The sequence below is a fragment of the Chamaea fasciata genome, unplaced genomic scaffold (genome assembly GCF_029207755.1).
Source record: "Chamaea fasciata isolate MVZ Bird 193981 ecotype frontalis unplaced genomic scaffold, bChaFas1.0.hap1 SCAF_5, whole genome shotgun sequence".
NCBI classification, from domain to species: domain Eukaryota; kingdom Metazoa; phylum Chordata; class Aves; order Passeriformes; family Sylviidae; genus Chamaea; species Chamaea fasciata.
Genome location: NW_027094090.1, coordinates 54,322,408 through 54,343,600, shown reverse-complemented (window position 1 = coordinate 54,343,600; position 21,193 = coordinate 54,322,408). Strand labels below are relative to the sequence as shown.

At 48.4% G+C, this 21,193-nt stretch overlaps 1 protein-coding gene and 1 long non-coding RNA gene across 10 annotated transcripts in view; one reads left to right on the top strand and one right to left on the bottom strand.

Annotated features, from left to right (window-relative positions):
* Positions 1-7,965, top strand: part of BMAL2 (basic helix-loop-helix ARNT like 2) — a 30,962-nt gene extending 22,997 nt beyond the window's left edge. For all 3 annotated transcript variants that reach the window (XM_066183739.1, XM_066183740.1, XM_066183741.1), the window contains exons 11-17: positions 724-830; positions 1,393-1,543; positions 2,736-2,791; positions 3,588-3,696; positions 4,148-4,235; positions 5,508-5,616; positions 6,628-7,965. In XM_066183739.1, coding sequence (XP_066039836.1) covers positions 724-830; positions 1,393-1,543; positions 2,736-2,791; positions 3,588-3,696; positions 4,148-4,235; positions 5,508-5,616; positions 6,628-6,764 — 757 coding nt within the window. In that variant the 3' untranslated portion in view covers positions 6,765-7,965. The remainder of the gene's footprint in view (positions 1-723; positions 831-1,392; positions 1,544-2,735; positions 2,792-3,587; positions 3,697-4,147; positions 4,236-5,507; positions 5,617-6,627) is intronic.
* LOC136289697 (uncharacterized) lies at positions 269-20,013 on the bottom strand. Of its 7 annotated transcripts, none has more exons than XR_010720841.1 (10): positions 18,088-18,428; positions 16,971-17,242; positions 16,757-16,861; positions 16,238-16,546; positions 14,393-14,503; positions 10,283-10,405; positions 6,702-6,926; positions 5,994-6,110; positions 3,481-4,629; positions 269-812 (listed from the first exon to the last, which is right to left on the bottom strand). It is a non-coding gene; the product is annotated as an uncharacterized lncRNA (long non-coding RNA). The 7 variants fall into 7 exon arrangements; XR_010720843.1 differs by lacking the exon at positions 16,238-16,546 and having other exon boundaries at positions 271-812; positions 3,481-4,251; positions 4,549-4,629; XR_010720842.1 differs by lacking the exons at positions 16,238-16,546; positions 18,088-18,428 and adding an exon at positions 19,978-20,013 and having other exon boundaries at positions 270-812.
* Positions 20,014-21,193: the final 1,180 nt, after the last annotated feature.

Here is a 21,193-nt window from a genome sequence, read left to right as displayed (position 1 = left end):
TGTACTTGGGCTTTGTTTTTTGTCAAATAGTACATAATGTATAGAAGTGTATAGTCCTATAGCAAATGGACTCATTTATTAATAAAGAAAAATCTCAAGTTAGAGCTTCGTAGCTCTGCACATGACTGAAGTAATAAACATTTAACCAAAAGTTGTTACTTCTGAGAGTCTTACCATTTGTAACAAATACATTCTATCTGAATGAAGTACCGAATTTTTCCATTAGAAGTGAGAACTAAGTTCCCATTTTCTGTACTTTCTGCTATTTATTGTAGAGACCTAGTTACCAGTTTGCATTTTGAATTTCATTGTCACTGGAAATGTTACTGCTTTCAGTCTTCTTTTTCTTCAACTAAAATTGTCGGTTTAAAACAAATTCCTTTTAGTGGAAGAGCAAAATTCAACTGCTGAGCTTTTTATTGACTCTTAGATGTGACCAGTACTGTGACTGGCTAAGGGAAAGCCAATAAACAGAATTATTTTGTATGTACATGTGGTGTGCGAGTTTAAACGCTTGCTTTACCTTTGAATTGTCATTCATTGCAAAGGGATAATTTGCTGTGAAAAACATTTCCTGTTGTTTTAGAGCAGTACTAATGCTATATTTTTTTCCCCAAACACAAACACAGGCATCTGTTTGTTTAAATATTAATGTTCTGCTTTATCTGAAACTGAAGAAAACAGCTTTGAATCCGCTGTAGTTCACGTTTTTATTTCTAACAGCGCAACAGCAATTTTAGGGTATCTGCCACAAGAGCTTCTAGGAACTTCTTGTTATGAGTACTGCCATCAAGATGATCACAATCACCTAGCTGAAAAACACAAAGAAGGTACAAAATAGTTGGTCCTTCCAGACTACTTAACAGCTATGTGTAACTGCAAGGGAAAACACTACAAACCAAAACTACCCAACCTCAGCATTGCCCTTTGTGGTGTCTGTGTTAAGTCAAGCCTGCGTAAGGCTTGTAATAAAATCAGGGAGGAGCTTGTGTTCTCTTGGCTCCTGGTGCAGGGCCTTAATTGTGGGGGAGTAACGTCAGCACATCTGTCAAACCCTCTGCTTCCATTCTTTGTAAGGAAGAGGAAGGAATCCTGAAGAGCAGATGTGTCTGATAACATAATTAAAAACACGAGTAGTTAAAGCTCACCAAGTCGTGAGTCTCCTGGTGGTTTGCAGAAACTTAGTATTTGCTTTCTAATCTAAGATTTATGGCCCTGCTGAAACGATATAATTTGATTTTAGAACAGATCCCAGTTTGTTCTGGCATGTTATTCTATGTTTGGCCAACAGAAACATTTTGATTTTATGATGCTATAAAACAGATTTATTGTTTCTAACTTTACCTTTCTAAGCTTAAATATGGTGATTATAACTTTCCTTTTCTTATCTAGTGTTGCAGAATAAAGAAAAAGTATTTACAAATTCCTACAAATTTAGAGCGAAAGATGGGACTTTTGTTACTTTAAAGAGCCAGTGGTTTAGTTTCATGAATCCTTGGACCAAAGAGCTGGAGTACATTGTATCAAACAACACTGTGGTATTGTAAGTAATTTATATGACTCTCCATCTATTTTTTGTCATAATTACAGTTAGCACCAACAGAAAATAACCTGCTTAGAAAGCAGAACAAGGCTAGAAAACATCAACCCTGCACAAAAAAGGGGCTGAACAACCTGGACAAACATCCTTTTGGCATTTACCAGCTATTTTTGTTTCAGGCCTAAGTTGTGGATTTGACTCTGAAAACTGTTGTTTCCCATTTGGAAAGGGTTTCTTGTTAAACAAAGAAGGGAAGGATCTTTAAGAAAAGTAGATTTGAATAAATGGAACTGTCAAGTTAATTCTGCTTTTCCTTCTGGTCTTTACAACCCTCTGTGTGTCAGTTGACCCAGTTCCAAGCACTGCCCTATCCCCAGGTGTCAGAAGGTGGAGAAGCACAATTGATAAATGGTGGAAATGCAAGGCAGGACAGAAAGATCCTCTCCAAACTGATTGCCAGGATGTAACCTAGGGGACAGTAAATGCATGTGTTTAATTCTTTTTATTTGTAGTTCTTTTTCATTCTCTGCCCCTTGCAATGGAGCTGTAATTGGGATTGTTCCAGTGCTGCTGAGGATCTTTGCCGATGACTGGGATTTTGAGCGGGGACAGAGGGGATTTTATTTTCATTAAACAAAGTTCTCGAGGGGGCCTTTTGCCCATTCTCTGTCTGCTTCATGCCTTAAGTCAACACCACCCACCTCTTTTGCTCGTGTCCGTTTTTGCCCAAGAAGACAGAGAAGAGCAGTTCAGAACAGTCTGTGCTGTACCCAAGGACACTTTTTTGCCTGCCCTGCAGATGTGGGCATTTGCAGCTGTCTGCAGGAGGGGAGGAGGACAACAGCTCCTGACAGGAGGCAGCCACTGACCTGTCCTTGTTCCTGTTTCCCTCCTAACACTAAAAATGACAGCCCTATTCCCTTGTCATAGAACACAGACAATCCTACTGGCTTGCTTTTTCACTTGGAGAGTAAGTGGAGATTAGTATTTCACCCACTGCTCAGAAACATTACAAAGAATTGAACATGGAAATGTGTGAGGAATATCTTGTATTTCCCTTGTTTGAGGATGTTAGCTTTGATTCTGTGTAAAGTATTAACAAAATTAAGCATGTGCTGGATTTTGCTCTTAGGAAAAAAACCTGCTGACTTTTTGAGGTTTGTTTTGGATTTTTTAAAATTTCTTTAAATCTCAGAGGTCATAAGGAATCAGCTGAAGAAGAGGTCCTCTACAGTTCCCAACCTGCAGAAGGCAAGTATCACTTCTTACTGTTATCACAGCTGCATCTCCTGATCAGTCAGTTTAGATTTATCCAGTCCAAGGATTTTTTAATTCTAGGTTGTGTGCAAGGAAGAATTAGTATTTTTTTTTTTGAGCTACTTCTTTTCAGTGTCTAGTTACTTACAGAGCCCTAATTGATATAATTCACAGAACTCTAAAAAGAAGTGTATATAACCTACTTATAATTTCCAGCAGCTTCTGTTAGAACTGGGGATTTGGTTGGTAGGATATTGTGCTTCTGTCACAGACCTTTCATATTTTGCCCAGTTTACTGAACAGATCATGCTGAGTTTATCTATAATATACAGGGCAATACTGATACAGAACACATTCTGTTACTGTTTTTCTGCTATGTATAGATTCTGCTTTCTGCATGCTGTTCTATCATCTTGCTGTCAAGGCTTTATATTTGCTTTTCAAAATGTTCTTTCATTAACTCATTTCAGTTGGTGAGAAATCCAAGGGGTTTTTTAAACTCATGTTCTTTGCAATGTCTGTGAGAGACAGTGGAGGTGGCAGTGATTAAATATATTTCACTACTGGGGAACAACAATGTTCACAAACAGATTATTCACTTTGTCTTGCAACACCCTCTGCCATGAATCAGTATTTAAATGAATATAATTTCTGAATATATATATATGAAGATATATACTTACATAGTGTATATATCTAGAACAAAAGCTGCTTTAAAATAAATCCTTGCTCTGCACTGAAACTGCTCTGTGTTCAAGGTTTTGTTTGGGCTTTGTTTTTTTATCTCCAGATGCTGTGAAACAGTCTTTAGTAAGTGTACCTGGAATGTCCTCTGGAACAGTTCTTGGTGCTGGAAGTATAGGAACCGAAATTGCGAATGAAATATTAGAATTACAAAGGTAATAAATGCATAACATCATCATTAGGCTTTTAAGTAAAGATAGGGACGAGGGATATGTGATGATGAGAGGGTTGCTTCAGTTTCACTTTTATTGTATTACATGTATAACATTTTTTAGGTTGAGCAATAGCATTGTGAGATACCATTACAATTAATGTCAGTCTCATGCCTGGCAGAGCACATCACTGTGCTGGTGATTCAACAGAGAAAGAAAAATGTGCTCAAGGAATTGTGACCCATGGCCTTTTCTGATCTCTTCTCTGTTTTCTGCTACCAAAACTTGGAGCAGGATAATTTAGAATCTCTGGGAGAATTTAAGACATTATTGTTTCAAATTATCAGTCTCATGCTTTGTCACTGGGGAGGTCTGGTGGGTTCTGTAACACACAGTCTATTTTTCAATGTTTCATTAATGTGACCTGGTAAATCAACTAAACGTGCAATTTCAGGTTGCATTCTTCACCCTCTGGAGAGCTAAGTCCATCACATCTCCTCAGAAAGTCACCTTCTCCAGCTTTAACTATAAACTGCAGTGATGTGAGTACACCCCTGCCTGTAAAAATCCAAAATGAAAAGGTTAATGTCAGCTGAAAACCTGTGTTTGAGCCAGATTTCCCTGATTTGGTTTTGTGGGAGAATGTGTACTTTTAATGAAGAGACTTTGTAAAAAATCTATGCTGTTTTGAAATGTTTAAAATTGTGACTTTGAAGGTATTTCATTACTCTTCTAAAAATGGATAGTTATGCTAATCTAGTAGTGCTTGTAAATCTACTAGTGCTTGTAACACCACAAACTATAACTAACACAGTTATTGCCCATAGCTATGGAATAATTAACATATCTTCTTACCTAATGATGTTGTATGTTTTGTATTGGACACTGCATGAACAAACTTCTCCAACAGCTCTTCTTTGAATGCAAATTTTTTTCCTGTTAAAAACAGTGTATCTTTTCACTGCAATTTTAATTTCCTATGAAAAAAACCCCACTATTCTGGTCTAGGAACTGCTTTGGCTTCACCCTTTCTTTTATGATCTGTTCTCCCCTGTGTTACCACAGATCTTTCCCCTGAGAAGTTGTTTGACTTATATATGCTGAACTCTCTAAATCATGTAATGTCTCATCATAAAGATAATTTCATCAAATTTATTGAAGATAGTTCTTGATTCTGGGCTTTGGTATCTCATTTGTTCCTAAAATACTTTTGCAAAACATTTCACCTTTATAATTTCCTGGTAGAATATATACAAGTCAGGCAATCTCAGGAATCTCTCCTGCTAAATTACACGTATGTGTTAAATAAAATAAGTATCAGGGGGAAAAAAAAGCTTTTTTTTTTTGGTTAGGGATGACTTCCATCTCTATTGCTATGATCAATATAGTTTAATGCATATAGAACCAAGGAGGTATGAGGGCTTTTTTAATCTCTTAACTGGAATGTTTTGACAGTGACAAACATGAGGTGACTGGGAATTTGTAGTTTATGGTAGTAGATGTGGAAAGTGCAAACCAGTACATTTGGTGCTGGATTTATTTACTGAACACTGGCACTGCTTGAGGGTCTAACTCATCACTGTGAAGTACCTTTGACAGCTGTGTAAGTCACAACTTTTATTTAAGCCAGATCCAGTGGCTTCTAAAAATTTGTTTCTAAATGCAAAATATCTGTCTGGTGATGTATATTTTTCAATTTCTCTATTTAGTTCTTAATACTTCGACAGCAATCAATGTTGTTTTTGTAATGTAATATTTGTGACTAAATTTAGGATCTAATAATTCTGTCCTTTCTACCAATTCTGCTCTTTCAGGTGCCAAATAAAGGGTTGATTCAGTTATGTCCTTCAGAAACAGAAGCTCTAGAGAATTCAGAACAAACCCAGGGTGCTATTCCATTTCCCAGTAATGAACCTCTCCTCAGTAAGATTTATTTCTCTTGGGGATATTCTGGGAGTTGGAGGGGCTGACATATCTGATTAGTGGTGTCATTTCTGAGTGCACCACTTTACAACCATGTATACATTGTAAAGAGATTTGGCTGGCTGGTTGGCTGAAGATGAGAGCACTCTGAAAACAGATGTGTTATTGCTGCAAGGCAAACAGCAAAATTTGATCAGTGAGGCAATCTCATGATAAAAACCAACATCTGTAACTAAAGTTTGCCATTACATTCTTAAACTTTTCATGAGGCACTTTACTGTTCTCTCTCCAGGACAGAGATGGAGAGGGAAAAGTATTTCAATGTAATGTCAGGGAACTTCTTGGGATTTGTGAATTATTGTCCTTTAGCACTTTACCTCTTTCTTAGCTGCAAGCTGGGAGTGGTTGATACAAAGAACTGCTCGAAATGGTTCAGAAAGAATTTTTTTTGTCTTTCCCATGTTAAGTTTGTCTGGGTACAGGATTGCCTGGCCCTGTAAGAGGAAAATGCCACTGCATTATGTTTAACATAAAAGGCAAAATGCTGTAAAAGCCATGGTTATGCTGATCCTGTTTTTCAGCTCTTAAGAACTTTTCCATCTCCTTTTTCTCCCTCATTTACCAGGGCTTTGTTCATTTATAACCTACAGCTTTCTTCAAGTTGAACTATGAGCCTTTTCAAACAAAATTTTAAAACCCAAACCCTGACAACCCCAAACCAACCAACCAAAAAAGAAAAACACTGAAAAAGAAACACAAAGGTAAAAAAGCTAATCCTCTAATAAGAGTTTGGAAAAAAAGAATTAAAAACAACCCAAACAACACAGAACAAGGAGCAATGGTTTCAAACCAAAAGGGAATCAAGTTAGGGGTTTTTTAACACAGAAATATTTGCCTTGACTTCAAAGGCAGGTGCTCCTTCAGACCAATTCTGTTTTGCAAGCTGCCATGTTCTCCATGCTTTATAGTGCCCATACCTGCTCCCAAGTCCCTGTTTTAATCCCTGTGCAGGTGGCAATTCTCAGCTGGACTTCGATGCCATCTGCGAGAACGATGACACTGCCATGACAGCTCTGATGAATTACCTGGAGGCCGACGGAGGCCTGGGAGACCCAGCTGACCTCAGTGACATCCAGTGGGCTCTCTAGAGCTGCTTCTGGGAGTAAGGAATGTCAAAAACCCCTCATGCACAAGAACCCTACATTCTCAGTACTGTATTGGAGTTTTGTAACGGTTCCTTTGGATTCAGACTTGCTGTCTCTGGATTTTTAAAGACTGAAGCCTTGTTCAGAGAGAGACATCTGCTGCACCTACAAGACAAATGCAATATTTTTTTCACAATGAGGAAACCTTGAAGTTTTAATATTGAACCATCTGTAACTGGAATGCTTAGAACACATTAGTATATTTTTGCTAAGAAGCTTTAACCAAAAGGTACTGTACAATGTACAGGATTACTTTTTCTTAGTTTTAATACTTCAAACTTTTATTTATTGTTTTTGTTTCAAGTTGCAGAATATTGGTTATCCATGTTACTTTCTGTAGAACCTACTATACTTACATGGTTTGAGAATATTTGTAACTATTGAATTTAATTGAAATAATGATTTGCACACACTACAGTTGTAAAATAAGGTATTGTAATTCTCGAATGATGCAGTTTGTGATTCCTTGCACTTCTCAGCAGCGCAGTTTTTGCAGTCAGAGGTGAAAATGAAGCCTACAGTTCTGGGAGCAAGGATTGGGGTTGGATCACCCTAATAAAGAGAAGATAATGTTTTGAGAAAAACACTCATTTTCCCAGTACACAAACATGAGAAGGGTGTAAGAAAAGAGCAACAAACTCTTAATTACTGTTTTGTATCGTTTGTAATGTATTATTAGAGAGGCAGTGCATAGAGCCAGAGAAAAAACATGCGCTATTTGTAATAAAGCACTTTGGTCTTGTCCCAGGTTCTTTACTAACTAGAGAAGTCTGAATGGATAGTGTTGGCTCCAGAGTGAGGCTTGCACTGTCAGCTGGTGCAAAAATGTTAAAATCCTAGAGCATCTTTTATGTTTTTGGAGAGATTGGCAGAATTTTCTACTCCTTGAGTGTGTGACTTTTTAAAATCTCTCTGTACTATAGCTGTGTAAGTAAATGCTATGCAGGATGATCTTTTGGGAACAGCTTTTGCAAGGATTGCATCCCAGTTACAGCAAATGACTCAAGAACATGGCACTTTAGAGGTTGCATTAGAACAACATAGCACTAATATAACAAGAGGATCTTTTTATCTCTGGTATTGAAGGTTTGAACACATTTTTGTATAAATTATATATCATAAAACTACAGATTTTTTCATGTTTTCTTCATGTTTGGGGTTTGTTTTGTTTTGTTTCGTTTTAAATTCAGGTAATGAAAGGAAAGCATTTGAAGATATCTGATACATGTCCATCTTTTTAATACAGACATTTAAACACAGGTACAACCCTAACCTCTCTCACTCCAGGTGAGGATGGCAGCCTGGGCTGGTGTTTTTAGGAAGGCTGGAGTTGGGAAGAGATGGATGTGGCTGTCACTAGATGTCATCCTTGTGCTGCTGAGGAGCCACCCTGTCCTCATGAGGACACCATCTGGACATGAAGTGGTTTCCTCTGCTTGACAGAGCAGCTCTGAATCATAGATAATTTGACTCCTTTTGCAAACGATGCGTTTTTGGTGATGGTGATTTGCTAGAATGGCTTCTTGGATTAATTTTTCTTTTTTTTTTTAACTCTATAGACTTTTTTTTTTTTTTTTGCATTTTATTTGGATGTCATTTCCTGCATTCATATCTCTTTTTTACAGACATGGGGCCAAAATCATCAGTTCTCTTGCTTTATTAGAATAAACTTTTCTGCTTTTTCTGAATTTTGGGCTATATCATGGAGCAAAGTGGGAGAAATAAAGAGGCACTTTCTAAGTACTGATAAAAATCTATTTCTGTAAATGAAATTTGAGAATTTGAGATTCGGCCATTGTAAAATGCATTTTCTCTTTTCTATTCTAGAAATAAATTCTAAATAAACCAGCAAATACTGTAGCTCATAGATAAATGACTACATAAATAACTTAAAATGATACAGACTTTATTAGAACAGTTTTTTTAACTGGATTAGTTTGGAAATGGGGCAGCTATTATTACTGCAGGAGCAGATTAATTCTTTCACAAGATTTATATAAGTGTCTAGACTCAAACCACTATTTTTGGATTCTTGGCTAACCCCAAAAATGTAACTTTGATTCTTTTGCAGTCAATGACAGATACTGTGACTTTCAATTCATTTATTAGATTCTCCCTTTACTATTTGTAAATTTTTTTCTGGCTTAAAGCAGCCTTTTCAAGGAAAAGTGTCACTTGTAAATATTTCTCGTGAAATTAATAGATATTTTTGAATACAATTGAGACAGTATGTGCTTATCTTTGTTTGTATAACAACACAATTCTAGTAAGATACTGACAGTTTGTTCCTGGCATGGTGCAGGTAATGGTAGGATGTGGTTAAACCAGGTCAATAAATACTATTTTGATGCCCTGCTGTTAGTCTGCTGGCAAGTCTGTCTAACACTGAACTGAAATATAAAGTACTTGTTCTTTCAGATCCCAGGCTCCTTCTCTAAAAACATAAGCAGGGCTGTGGAACTCCTGTGGATTTTGGTAGCTCGGTGTGATGCTCCCCAGGCAGGGAGAGCCTGTAATCCAAGCTAATGTGCATTTTTGGGGATTTCAAACAGGGCTTCAGAACACCTCGTGCCCTCCGGGGATGAACTCTGAAGGTGTCCACACATTAACCCTGAACTTTTCCATTCCCTGTTGCAAACACAAGGCCTGTGAGGAGCAGCTGAGGGATCTGGGAATGCTCAGCCTGGAGAAAAGGAGGCTCAGGGGAGACCTCAGCACTCTACAACTCCCTGGCTGGAGGTAGGTGGGGGTCAGGCTCTGCTCCCAAGGATGAGGGGAAGTGGCCTCAAGTTGTGCCAGGGGAGGTTTAGATTGGATATTGGGGCAAAAAAAGGGCTATTAAGCATTGGCAGAGGCTGCCCAGGGAAGTGGAGAAATCACCGTTCCTGGAGGTGTTTAAAAGATGTGCAGGTGTGGCACTGAGGGACAGGGGGTAGTGGTGGATTTGGTGGTCCTGGGTTATAGCTGGACTTGATCTCTGAGGTCTTTTTCGACCTAAACAGTTGTGTACCTATGAACATTTGTCACTTGATGTTCTGGGGGCAGGGAGGATCCTTTCTGTGCTTTTGGGATTCCCTTGCAGGGTATGGTCAGGTACAGCGCGGTTGCGTGGGTATAAAGCAGAGATTGACTCTAGGTTTCTTTCCTGTGGTGCTTTGTCATTCTGGAATTTGCTGTGTATCTTACACTTTTTAGAATACTGGAAAATTTGGTTTACTCACAAGCACAAAAGGCTAAAGTCATTTTAGTAACTGCTCACAGCAGGGTTTCTGTTCATGATCCAAAGTGGGACAGAAAAGAGAGAATACAGTACCTCAAGCCTGCCTGACGTGTTAAAGGTAAGTTCAGGTATGTGGACACAGCATGTAACTTTTTATTATTCATTTGTTTTCACATCAGAACCATCAGAAATGAACACACAATCTTTGGAAATGGTAAAAAGTTTTGTGGGAAAGCTCTACCTTGGCTGTTGCTGCTGCAGTGGCGACCCTGTCTGGTTGGTAACTTTTCTTCCCTGGCATTTGCAGATTCCAAGTGTACATGACCCAACATCTGTAACGTGTGTCCTACACCACTCAGGGAACCTTGGCACAACGGAGAGAAAGTCACATAATTAATAGGCTCTTGGGTAACACTGTTAATGGGTAACAGTGAGGTCGATCAGGGTGTTCCTGGAAGGCACTGTAAGGTGAGCAGCAGGACTCTGAACTCTACAACAGCTCAGGTAATGTGCAATGCTTTGAAACAAAAAAATCTGACTTCAAACATTGCTGCTTTCATAAACCTTGCAGATAGGGCCATATTGCAGAGAAGGCAATACCACTGGGCCTTTCATGTTTAGCAAAATGCTTTCAGATGAGCAGATAGAAATTCTTCGAGAGGAGTGGTTCCATCCTTAGACTTCATCTGTCACAACAGGATAAGCAAATTGATTTCTTAATTATACAGTCATAGACTCTCCTAAGTTGGGAGGGACCCATCAGGATCACAGAGTCCAACTCCTGGCCCTGCACAGATACCCAAAAATCCCACCCTCTGCCTGAGAGTGTCATCCAAACAATCTTGGCGCTCTGGCAGCCTTGAGGCTGTGACCATTCCCTGGGAAGTCTGTTCAGTGCTTGACACCCTCTGAGGGAAAAACCTTTTTCCGATCTCCAGCCTGGCCCGTCCCTGGCCCAGCTCCATTCCCCTGGGTCTTGTCACTGATCACCAGAGAGAAAAGATCAGTGTCTGCCCCTCCTCTTCCCTTGTGCTTTATATATACATTTGACTTGCCAGGTCTTTAAGAATTTTCAGAATTTGGGGTTTTTTCATCTGCAAATGCAGTTCTGGTATCAGATCCTATTTTTGTTATCATTGAAGAGAAATCCCTTATCAAACAAAAAGGCAGGTGAGCTTAGTGTTGTTTCAGCAAGCTACAGTCAGCTTCTAAAGATTTGCTCTGAGCAGCTCTGGGCTGCCCGTGCTTCATTCCCCGTGGAATTCCTGTTCCAGCCCCTCTGGATGCCCATTCTGCTGGGGGCAGCAATGCACACAGGTGACTCCGGAGACAATTGCTGCAGGAAAAGCTGCTTCTCCTCTATTGGGCTGCTGCTAGTTTCATTTGCAGGTTTCTGTTGGATTTGTGCATTGCTGCTTCTGGAGCTGGAGGAGCCAGCAAAGAGTTGTTTCTTACCTTCTGTCTCTCTGTTACTCATGAGCACTTAGGTCTTTATGGCAGTGCTCCTTTATGAACCCCCAGCTTTAGAACTTTTTAACTCACAGCAGTTTTCAGGCCTGTCTCACTTGTGGTTTATTACAGTAATTTACTGTCTGCTCCTAGATTGTCTTTTAAAAAACCAAAACAGGTTTCTCAAAGTGTAACCTTTCCTGTCCTGCTTTTTGATGACAGCGATGATTCAGAGTAACGGGAAGACAATGGTCTGGAACACCCAATCTTTTCAAGCAGCTGTGCTATTGCCGTGGTATGGATTCCTCCAGCTGAGCCTGATGTGATTCCTACTCATGTCAAGAGGTTTTCTCTTGCTCACATTTTACATCAACTATGCAGCATCTTCTGATTTGTAACACTGCTCTGTGTGATTTCCAGATCCACCCTGACACACCTCTGAGGTTCATGCTCAATGTTCCTGCTGGAGAGGTTTCTGTAGCTAATTACCTTTTCACCCTCATGGGTGTGTGCAATTTTATGGAAAGCTTCCTTGTCCACTCAAAAAAAGAACTAGAATTTGCTTTTTTCTTGATTTTCAGGGGCTAATTACACAGTGTTCCAGATCAAATACACAAGACTGATCATCTGAAATTGGGCACTTGCAAGAGTCCCAAGCGCTGGGGCAGACTGGGCAATTCTTAAATGTCCTTCTGCGTTTTGGGGGCTTGAAACCAGAAACTTCAGGACAGAGAAACTTTAGACCAGAAACTTTGCAGCAAGACAGGACAGCATCTCTTCCATCAGTTCAGCAGTAGGTTCAGTGTGCAGGGCTTTTTTTCGTGCTTTCAAGCACTGTGGAAAGAGCCAGGGATGGGACAGCCAAGGTCAGAAATTTGACTGTTTCAGGGACAGTTTGGAAGCATTTTGTACTTCAGCTGCTCTGGATTATGAATCCTTTGGGCACCAAATCTCTCCTGTCCTTTTTAGGAAGGGATTGGAGGGGAATTTAAACATGAGGAGAAAGGTTCAGGTATGGATTTGACAGCTAGAAATTGTTTGGGCAGTGCTTTGTCCCAGGACTCAGCATGGTGTCATACGGAAGCTCAAGGCCAAACCAGTTTGCTGTGTTGAGAATTTAACAATCAGGACACTTCAGGTAGCTGAAATCCAGAACAGCTTTGACAGCCCAGCTACAATAGTTGGTCAGAAGAGCAAACATTTCCAAGATAATGACTCCGCAGGTAAGGGAAGTTCCCGGGAGCCGCTCCGAGACCGCTTGGAGCCCACTGGGGCAACTTCGTGTCCCGGCGGCATGAGCCCCGCCGTGCCCTGCCCCGGCGGCTCCTCCTCTGCCGCCGCCATAGCCCGGGGCCCCCGGTTCTGTTAAAATTAGGCAATGAATGCAGTAAGAAAAAATGGGCATCCTTTTTATGTATGAATAAATGTGGGGAAAAAATTTTGAAAAAGGGCACTTTTATTTGATGCCACCTCTCACTTTTTATGGATAAAACCCAATAGTGAACATCAGAACAGAAGTGGGAAAGCCAAGAGCCTTTGCCTTCCACAGTGGACTTAATTTCCATTTTCTCTTCTCTTTCAGGACAGGAAAACCCACTTACCTCATCCCATCTTTGCCAAGAGCTTTGGTGTTTGAGCAGCCAAACCCAACAGGCTCCAGCCCCACTGGTCTGCACTGGAGGGCCCCTGGTCCTGCCTGTGGTGTGGGGTGAGTCCCCAGCATGTCCCAAATCCAGAGGGACCTGCCTGGTTTCAGGCTGTTCTTGCCCTGCAGTCCCCAAAGTCTGGGACACAGAGCGAGCCCTGTCCAAAGGGGCCTTTGGCACCTTGTTAGGAATGTGGTGGCAGCCCTGGGAGCAGGTTGGAGATGAGAACTGGGGCAGTGTTTGAGGCTGATCCAGGTCAGGTCAGTGTTTATCTGGAGGGGTTTGGCCCCACACACTGAGTTTAAGCAGGATCAGGGTGACAGATGCTGCATTTTGTGCATCCTGGGAGTTTCTATCCCCCCTGGAGATTTCCTGCTGGGATGTGGCAGCATAGGGAGCAGAATTAAACCTGCCCCTCCCATGGCATTGCTGGCCTTTGTCTCCCTGTTGTGCTATCAGACCAGGGGAATTTGCTGCTGTCTTTGTCACTGCCACCCCACCTGGGGGCTATGTCCTCCTGCAGCCCTTCCCAGCCCCACACACAAGCTCCAGAGGAGCCTCTGTGCCGTGCTGGGAGTGTTTGCTGGGAATGTGCCTCATCCCTGGGAGGATCCTTTTGTTCCAGAGCTGACAGGCAGAGCTTTTGGGCTTGTGGCAAAAGTCACTGAAAGGGAGGACAAGGAGGTTTGTCAGAATGGTGCTGTCAGACCCCACCTGACAGTGTGTGCTTTGTGTGTGAGGTTGTTGTGTATTTGCACTGCAGGTAATGAATGTCCCCTTCCCAGTTCTGCACAGAGGATCCCAAGGACTCTTACAGGAATATTTATCCTTTACCTCCCTTTGGGATAACTTAATCTCCACCCTGCCATGAGCAATTCCTTGATTTCTTCTGGAGAAAACCTCATGGCAAAGGCAGTTTGCAAAGGAGCCCAGCAGAGTTGTATTTGGAGCCAAGAGTGCTGAGAGCTGTGTCTGCCTGTGCTGCCCCAGCCTGGCAACATCCACATGGAACAGCCTGGGCAGATGGGATTAGATGGAGCAAAATCCCTTTATGGAAGAGGTTTTCTCCTGTGCAGGTCAGGCATGGGGCAGGAAGTGAACTTGGAAATCAGCTGATTTCCCCCAGAAAGCATCACTCCCATCAGCATGAATGACATGACCTGTGCCTACTGCTCATGATTCACCCAACCAAAATCAAGAGCAAAGATTGGTTTGGGTTTGAGAACTTGAAATAACTTTGAAACAGAATAAATCACCTTTTTCTTCTTCTTTCTTTCAGATGCTGGACTTGCCTCTGTAGACATGTGCTGAGCTCTCACTGCAGGGAACTGTCAGGCCTTGGTGGCTGTGAGATCGTGTTCTTCTCACTGGGGAATTGGAAATAATTATTAATTAATTGCAGAAATATATTCTCAAACCTTTTTCCCCTCATGTGGGACAAGGGCAGAGAGAGCAGAGGAGCAGCCTCAGGCTGGAGAGCGGCAGGGCACCTGTGGGGAACAGAATGGACACTGTGAGGGAAGTGGAGGTGAGGAGTGGACAGTTCAGGGCAAAATCTGAGTTCATCTGCAGGGAAATAAGTAGGGGATATTTTGGAGGGAAGAGCTGAAGTGATGAGTTTACTCAGCTTGGCCCAAGTTGTGTTTGCACAAAGTGGGACCAGAGATGAAGGTCGGTCCAAGGCCAACCCTGCTCAGCTTCTACATCCCACGATAAATTCTACAAGCTGCCCATTGAGGGACTAAAAATACATAAAAATGGAACCAAGAGCACTAAGAAGGTTCCTGGGAATCCCAATACAGTGTTGCCATAGCCTTTTGAACAGATCTTTAAGCTTTTTGAGAACACTGCATTTCTCTGTTGGGATTATTCACTCCGTGGGCTGTGGGGTTTATTTGGATTTGAACCCCCCAGAGTGGCCCTGACACTGCTCAGGAGCTGGGAGGAAAAGCAGAGTCAGAGCTCCTGGCAGGGGCCCGGTGTTTTCCCCCAGAGCAGATCCAGCTGCTGCCCACCAGCCTGGCCAGGAGGGATCTGCTTTGGCTCCTGTCTCCTGCAGGGAAAGAATGTTTTCAGTGGATTCAGATGAGATTCGGGCAGCCGATCCGCTCTCCCGCCCCTCCTGCTCTCAGCTCCTGCCCAGCCGGGGCCGCCTGGGCAGAGGGAATTTGTCCCACCAGCAGCAGGGGAAGGACATGAGCACTCCCACCCTGGGACTTGGATTGTCCCTCTGGGGGGTGCTGGGGGCTGGGATTTAGATCATTCCATACATTTGGCTGCTGAAATTTCCCAGCCCGGGGGCTTTAGCTGACAGGGCAGCACAGAGATTGTTCTCTGTGTGGTGCCCAGGTTTGGGGTTCAGTATCAGCTTTGCTAGTTCAGATGAATTATACCCATAGCCCCAGATTCCCTGCTGAATTCCTGCTGGAATAACCTGACAGTGCCTCGTGGAGCATGGCTATTCCCATGCAGAGCTGCCCCTTGAACACCAGTTGTGTCAGGAACCAGCTGAGGTTCCGGGGAAGCTCAGAGGCATCGGGACAAGGACAGGTTTATATTCCATAGAGTTTGCTATTTATACCCCTCATCCCCCACCCCACCAATGTCCCTGGGGGACACCTGACAGAGTTCCCTGGAATTCAGCCCATTTCTCCCTCCCTGAGGCCAGGCTCCAGCTGATATTTTAAAGCAGGAGAAGGCGGCGGCTGGATGCGCTCCCGGCCCGTGCTGAGGCAGCTGCTGTGCCCAGGGGAGGACATCTCTCCCTGCAGAGGCTGAGTTCATTTCAGAGCCTCAGGAGAGGCCTCTGGAAGTTCTTTTCCCTGAGGAAATGGATGCACATCCCTGCTTCCAGCACACCTTCAGTGGGACCCACCTGTGAAAGCTTTCCATCAGTTCTGTAGCTCCAGCTGGTACCCTGAAAAACTCCAGACTTAATCCAAACAAAACTCACCTGACTCTAACCTTTTATTTTAAGGCATCTCTGAGGGCTATTGCTTGAGGTTTAATTTCTGCGAGAGAAGATTCCCACGACTTCAACACTGCTGATGGATGATGTCCCCAGGCTGGAAGGGAAGGGATTTGGGGTGGCTGGGACATACCTGGGGGTGTGTGGGAGCTCCGGGAGTGGGCACCGGGAATTGCTGTCTGAGCCCCTCCCAAACACACCGTGCTGACATTCCCGGGTAATGCCAGCTGTTCCTTGGGGCAATTTTGGGGTGTGGGTGGGGCCTGTCCAGGCTGAAGCATCTCCCGGGGCCTGTTCAGAGCAGCCCCAGGCTGAGGAGCTGCAGGCAGCCCTTTATCCATGTCCATCCGAGCACTGCCCAGGAATCCCAGTGCCCCTCCCGGGGATGTGTGTCTGGCACTCTGTGAGCCACGAGCGGGACACTGCAGGCACAGCTCCTCCCCTGCAAATACCGAGGAGAAGAGGTGCTGGTTCCCTTCCTGGGGCTCCCGGCCTCCTCCCAGCCCGCATTCCCAGCCAGCTGGGACACACAGGAAACACCAAGGAACATTCCTGGCAATGAGCAGGAGTCACCCAGGGCTCTGTGCAGCTCTGGGCCAGGAAAGTGGCCCAGCCTCAGCACCTGCCGTGATTTTGGGCTGTGAACACTCACCTGCAGGAAACGCCCCTCTGCAGGCAGGACCAGCTCTGACACTCCCCAGGAGAACTTTGGCCATGGACCAAGTGAACCCTCAGGACTTGTCCTGCTCCTTTCTCCCTGGAAAAGGACATGGAATGAGCACCTTTACAGCTGTTGGGTAAATTCTGGAAAGGGTGGGAAACCAGGGTTATTAGAAGGGTTTTCTGCTGTCATGTCAGGTACCAACCCGTTCTGCTCTAGAGCCTTTCTAGGGGCTGGGGTGTAAAGCAGCATTAGCGGGAGAGGAGGAGCTGGATTTGCATAGGAATTCCCTTGCCGGTAGCAGCCATTCCCATCCCAGGCAGGACCTTCCTCAGGAGCCTGAGATTGGCTCAGGTGCTTGGAGCAGGGTGCTCAGAAGGCCAAGGTTCTGAATTCAATCCCCACATGGGCCAGTCACTTATCACCGTTTGACCTGATGATCCTCATGGCTCTTTCCGACTCAGAACCTCCTGTGCTCTGGAAGTAAAGAGCAGACTGTTTACGCTGGCTTTTTAAACCCACTGGTGTTTCCATTGGAGAGCGGGAGCCACAGGGAAAGCGGGGGAGAGGAAGGACAGCATCAAGTCTCTCCCGGCAGGTGCCGGGTGAGGCTGGAGCGGGGCCGAGCCCCGGTCCCGCCCCGGGCGCAGTCGGAGCGGGAGCGGCGGCGCCGGACTCGGCCCCAGCGCCCGCCCCGCTCCAGCCCCGCTCGTTCCGCGGGGGCGCGGCGGGCGGGAGCCCCCGGGGAGCGGCCACGGGGGAGCGGGAGGCGGGCGCTGCCGTGCCCGGGGGGGCCGGGCCGGGGGCGCTCCCATGCCCGGGGCCGCGGGCGGGCCGGGAGCGGAGCGCGCTCCGGGGGCTGCGGGGCCGGCCCTGCCCGGCGGGGGGCGCTGCGCTCGCCGCCGCTCCGCGCCCGCCAGGCGGCGCCCCAGCTGAGGGAGCGGCGGCGTCGGGGGTCCCCGCGCCCCGCCCGCTTCCAGCCGGGATCCAGCGCCTGCTCCGGGGAACCGCCGCCCTCCTCCCGGCACCGGCACGGCCCCGGCTCCCCGCGGCCACGGCGGGACCGTGCCCGGAGCCCCGGCGGGACCCCAGCCCAGCCCCGGCCGAAGCAGGAGCGGCGGCGCCGGGCTCCACCCCAGCGCCCGTCCCGGAGCGGCTCCTCCCGCCCGCGCCCATCCCGGTCCCCATCCCGGTCCCCATCCCGGTCCCCATCCCGGTCCCCATCCCGCACCCCGCCCGCCCAGAAAAAAGCGGCTCCGCCCGGGCCCCCCGGCAGGACCCGGCCCCAGATCTCCGGGCTCGGATCCCGGTGCCGGCCCCACCTCAGCGCCTCGGGCTCCGCACAGCGCTCCGAGCGACGGTCCCGCCGCGCCCCGGGCTGAGCATCCACCGCGCCGAGCGGAGCGGGCGCGGATCCGCCGGGATTTATGGGCGGGGCGGGGCCGGCACAGGTGTGAAGGGCGGGGCCGGCTCAGGTGCGCGGGGCCCCAGAGCGGCTGCGCGGGGCGGGGCGGGGCCGAGGGGATTTAAACCCCGGGAATCTTTTTAGGAGCTATTTAGCCCTCGGAGCGGGAGCATGCGGCTGGGCCGGGCCCTATATCTCTTTTCTTCTACGCTTCTTTTTGTACTTCTTTTCCTCTACATCTCTCCTTTCTCCCCTCTTCCTCCCCTCTTCCTTCCACCCTTCCTTCCCTCCCCACCCCGGCTCCCCCTGCCCCCTTCCCCTGCTCCTTTCCCCCCCCCCACCTGCCTTCAATCCTCCCCTTCCTTCCTCCACTTTTCCTTTCCCCACTACCCCGGCTCCTCCTGCCCCCTCTCCATGATACCTTCCCCCCACACCTTTCTCCTCCTTTCCCCCAACCTTCCTTCAATCCTTCTCCTCCTTCCCTCCACCCTGCCTTCCCTCCAGCCCCCTCCCCTGCTGCCCTGCACACCCCGACCCCCCACCTGCCGTCTGTCCTTGTCACCCTCCTCCCGACCACCCCCTCTGCCCCCTATTCCCGTTCTCCGTTCCCCGCTCTCCTCCCTTCCCCGCAGCCGCGGGGCTCGGGGCGCCGGAGAATAAAGCCCGGAGGTCCGGATCCCGGCGCCCCCGCCCTCGCTGGAGTCCCCACACGGGGCCGGACGTGCTCGGCGGGTCCCCCCGTTCCGGTCAAAAAACACCGCCCGACACCGCCGGGGCTCCGGCTTTCCTCGCATCACACTGCGGGTCAGGGAGGGCTCCTCCTCCTCTGGAGAGGGTCCTGGGGGTGGAAGGGGGTTGGGTAGGTTAGAAGGGGGGAGGTCGGGGCGGTGGGTTAGGGGGGGATCCCCTCCTTAGGAGGGGGTCCCGGGGGATGGGGGTTAGGGAGGGCCCCCTCCGGAGGAGGGGGTCCGGGGGGGGGGGGGGGGGAGACATTTCCCCCCGCCAGTCCCCACCCCCTCCTCCAGAACGGGGCCCGGGGGGCAGTGAGCCGCCGTTCGTTTGTCCGGCCATTTTTATGTCTGTTCACGCTGCAGAGCGACGTGATCCCCGGCACCCCCCCCAACCCCCCCCCCGCCCCGGGCCCCGGTCCGGAGGAGGAGAGTCCGGAGGAGGGGACGGGGACTGGAGGGGGAAGTCCCCCCTGCGCCCCGCCCCTCCCCCGGACACCCCCTCCGGAGGGGGCTCTCCCTAACTCCCAACCCACCCCCCGCCCCAACCCGCTTCCCCTCCCTCCCTGACCCCCGACCCCTCCCGACCCCGCAGTGTGATGTGCGGGAAGCCGGAGTGCCGGCGGTGTGTGTGAGCAGCGCTGCGGAGCCGCCGGCCGGCCCGGCCCCGTGTGGGGACTCCAGCGAGGGCGGGGGCGCCGGGCTCCGGCCCTCCGGGCTTTATTCTCCGGCGCCCCGAGCCCTGCGGCTGCGGGGAAAGGAGGAGAGGGGAGGACGGGGAGAGAGCAGAGATGGGGGGTGAGGAGGGAAGCGGGAGGGGTAGGAAAAGGCCGGGTGGTGGGAAAAGGGCGAGTGGACAGAGCAGGGGGAGAGGGGAATAGAAAGGGATAGCGGGGTAGGGAAAGGAGGGGAAGGAGTGTGGGGGGTCGGGTTTGCGGGGAGGAGGGAAGAGTTTCGGGGCGAGAGGGAAGGGGGGGAAAGGGGGAGAAAGAAGGATAGAAGGAGAAGGAGAGTACGGGGAGAAGGAAGGAGGAGTAGAGGGGGGGAAAGGAGGCGAGACCGAAGCCCCCGCGCCTCACCTGCGGAGCCCGCACACGGAGCTCCCGCCCGCACCGTGCTCGGTGTGAGCAAATGGGGGGCGAGGCGATTTCCGGGAATTAAATCCCCTCGGCCCCGCCCCGCGCAGCCGCCCTGCGGCCCCGCGCACCTGAGCCGGGCCCCGCCCCGCGCACCTGAGCCGGGTCCAGGCCCCGCCCCTGAAGGCGCGGCCCCGGCCCCGCCCGGCCCCGCCCGGCCCCGCCCGGCCCCGCCTCACGGAGCCCGGCTCCACCCCGCGCTCCCGCCGAGCCCCGCCCTGCCCGGGATGGGGCCGCATCCGTCGCTCGCCGCCCCGCCCGTTACCCCCGAACCGGGGCCGGGTCCGGGTCCTGCCCGTGTCCGCTGGTGGTCCCGGGGCCTCGGGATCGGGGCGGGGTCGGCGCCGGGACAGGGACCGGGCTCGCCGCGGGCGGGAGGAGCGGCTCCGGGACGGGCGCTGGGGCCGAGCCCGGCGCTGCCGCTCCTGCTCCGGCTGCGGCTCCGCCGGGGCTCCGGGACCCCCCAGACCCGCCCGGCCCTGCAGCGCCAGGGGAATTTGTTTGGAGTTTTGTATCCAGCACAGGCAGGTAATTGTGGAGAAACCCCAGAAATAAAGGATATGGGGTCGGGGCACGGGCAGTGTTCTGCTTTAAATTAAAAACCCGTTGGGAAAAATACATCTGTGGAACGGCTCGTTTCCAGTCCTGGACCGGCTTCTGTGTGATTGGCAGTGATTCCAGCTGCTCCCACGGGATTTTCAGCCTGTGGGACTCCAGTGAAATGCCAGGTGCTGAGCACGACAGAAAATAATGGGAAAACTCTCTGGATCAGGCAGTGTCCCAAAGAGCTGGCAGTGCCCAGCACTCCTGGGTGGAATTCGGGGATCCCAGCACAGTCCCTCCATAGTGTTCCTGTGTCTCTGGCACTGTCCAGCATCCCTGCCCAGGGTTTGGGCGTTCCAGTGCAGCCCTCCCAGCACATCCTCCTGCTTCCTCAAGTCCCCTTTAACCAGGATCATTATTTAGGGTGGGGGCACACATACCCAGAATTGGCTTTAACCAGTTTTGGGGGATCTCCCCTGTCCCCTCCTCACTGAATTCCCGCTGCCAAAACCCAGCCTGAGGCTCAGCTCCCCATCCCGTCAATCACTCTGAGGAATTGCACTTGGATTTCCCAATCCAGCAGGGCAGCACTGCTGTTCTCCTCATTGTGTATCTT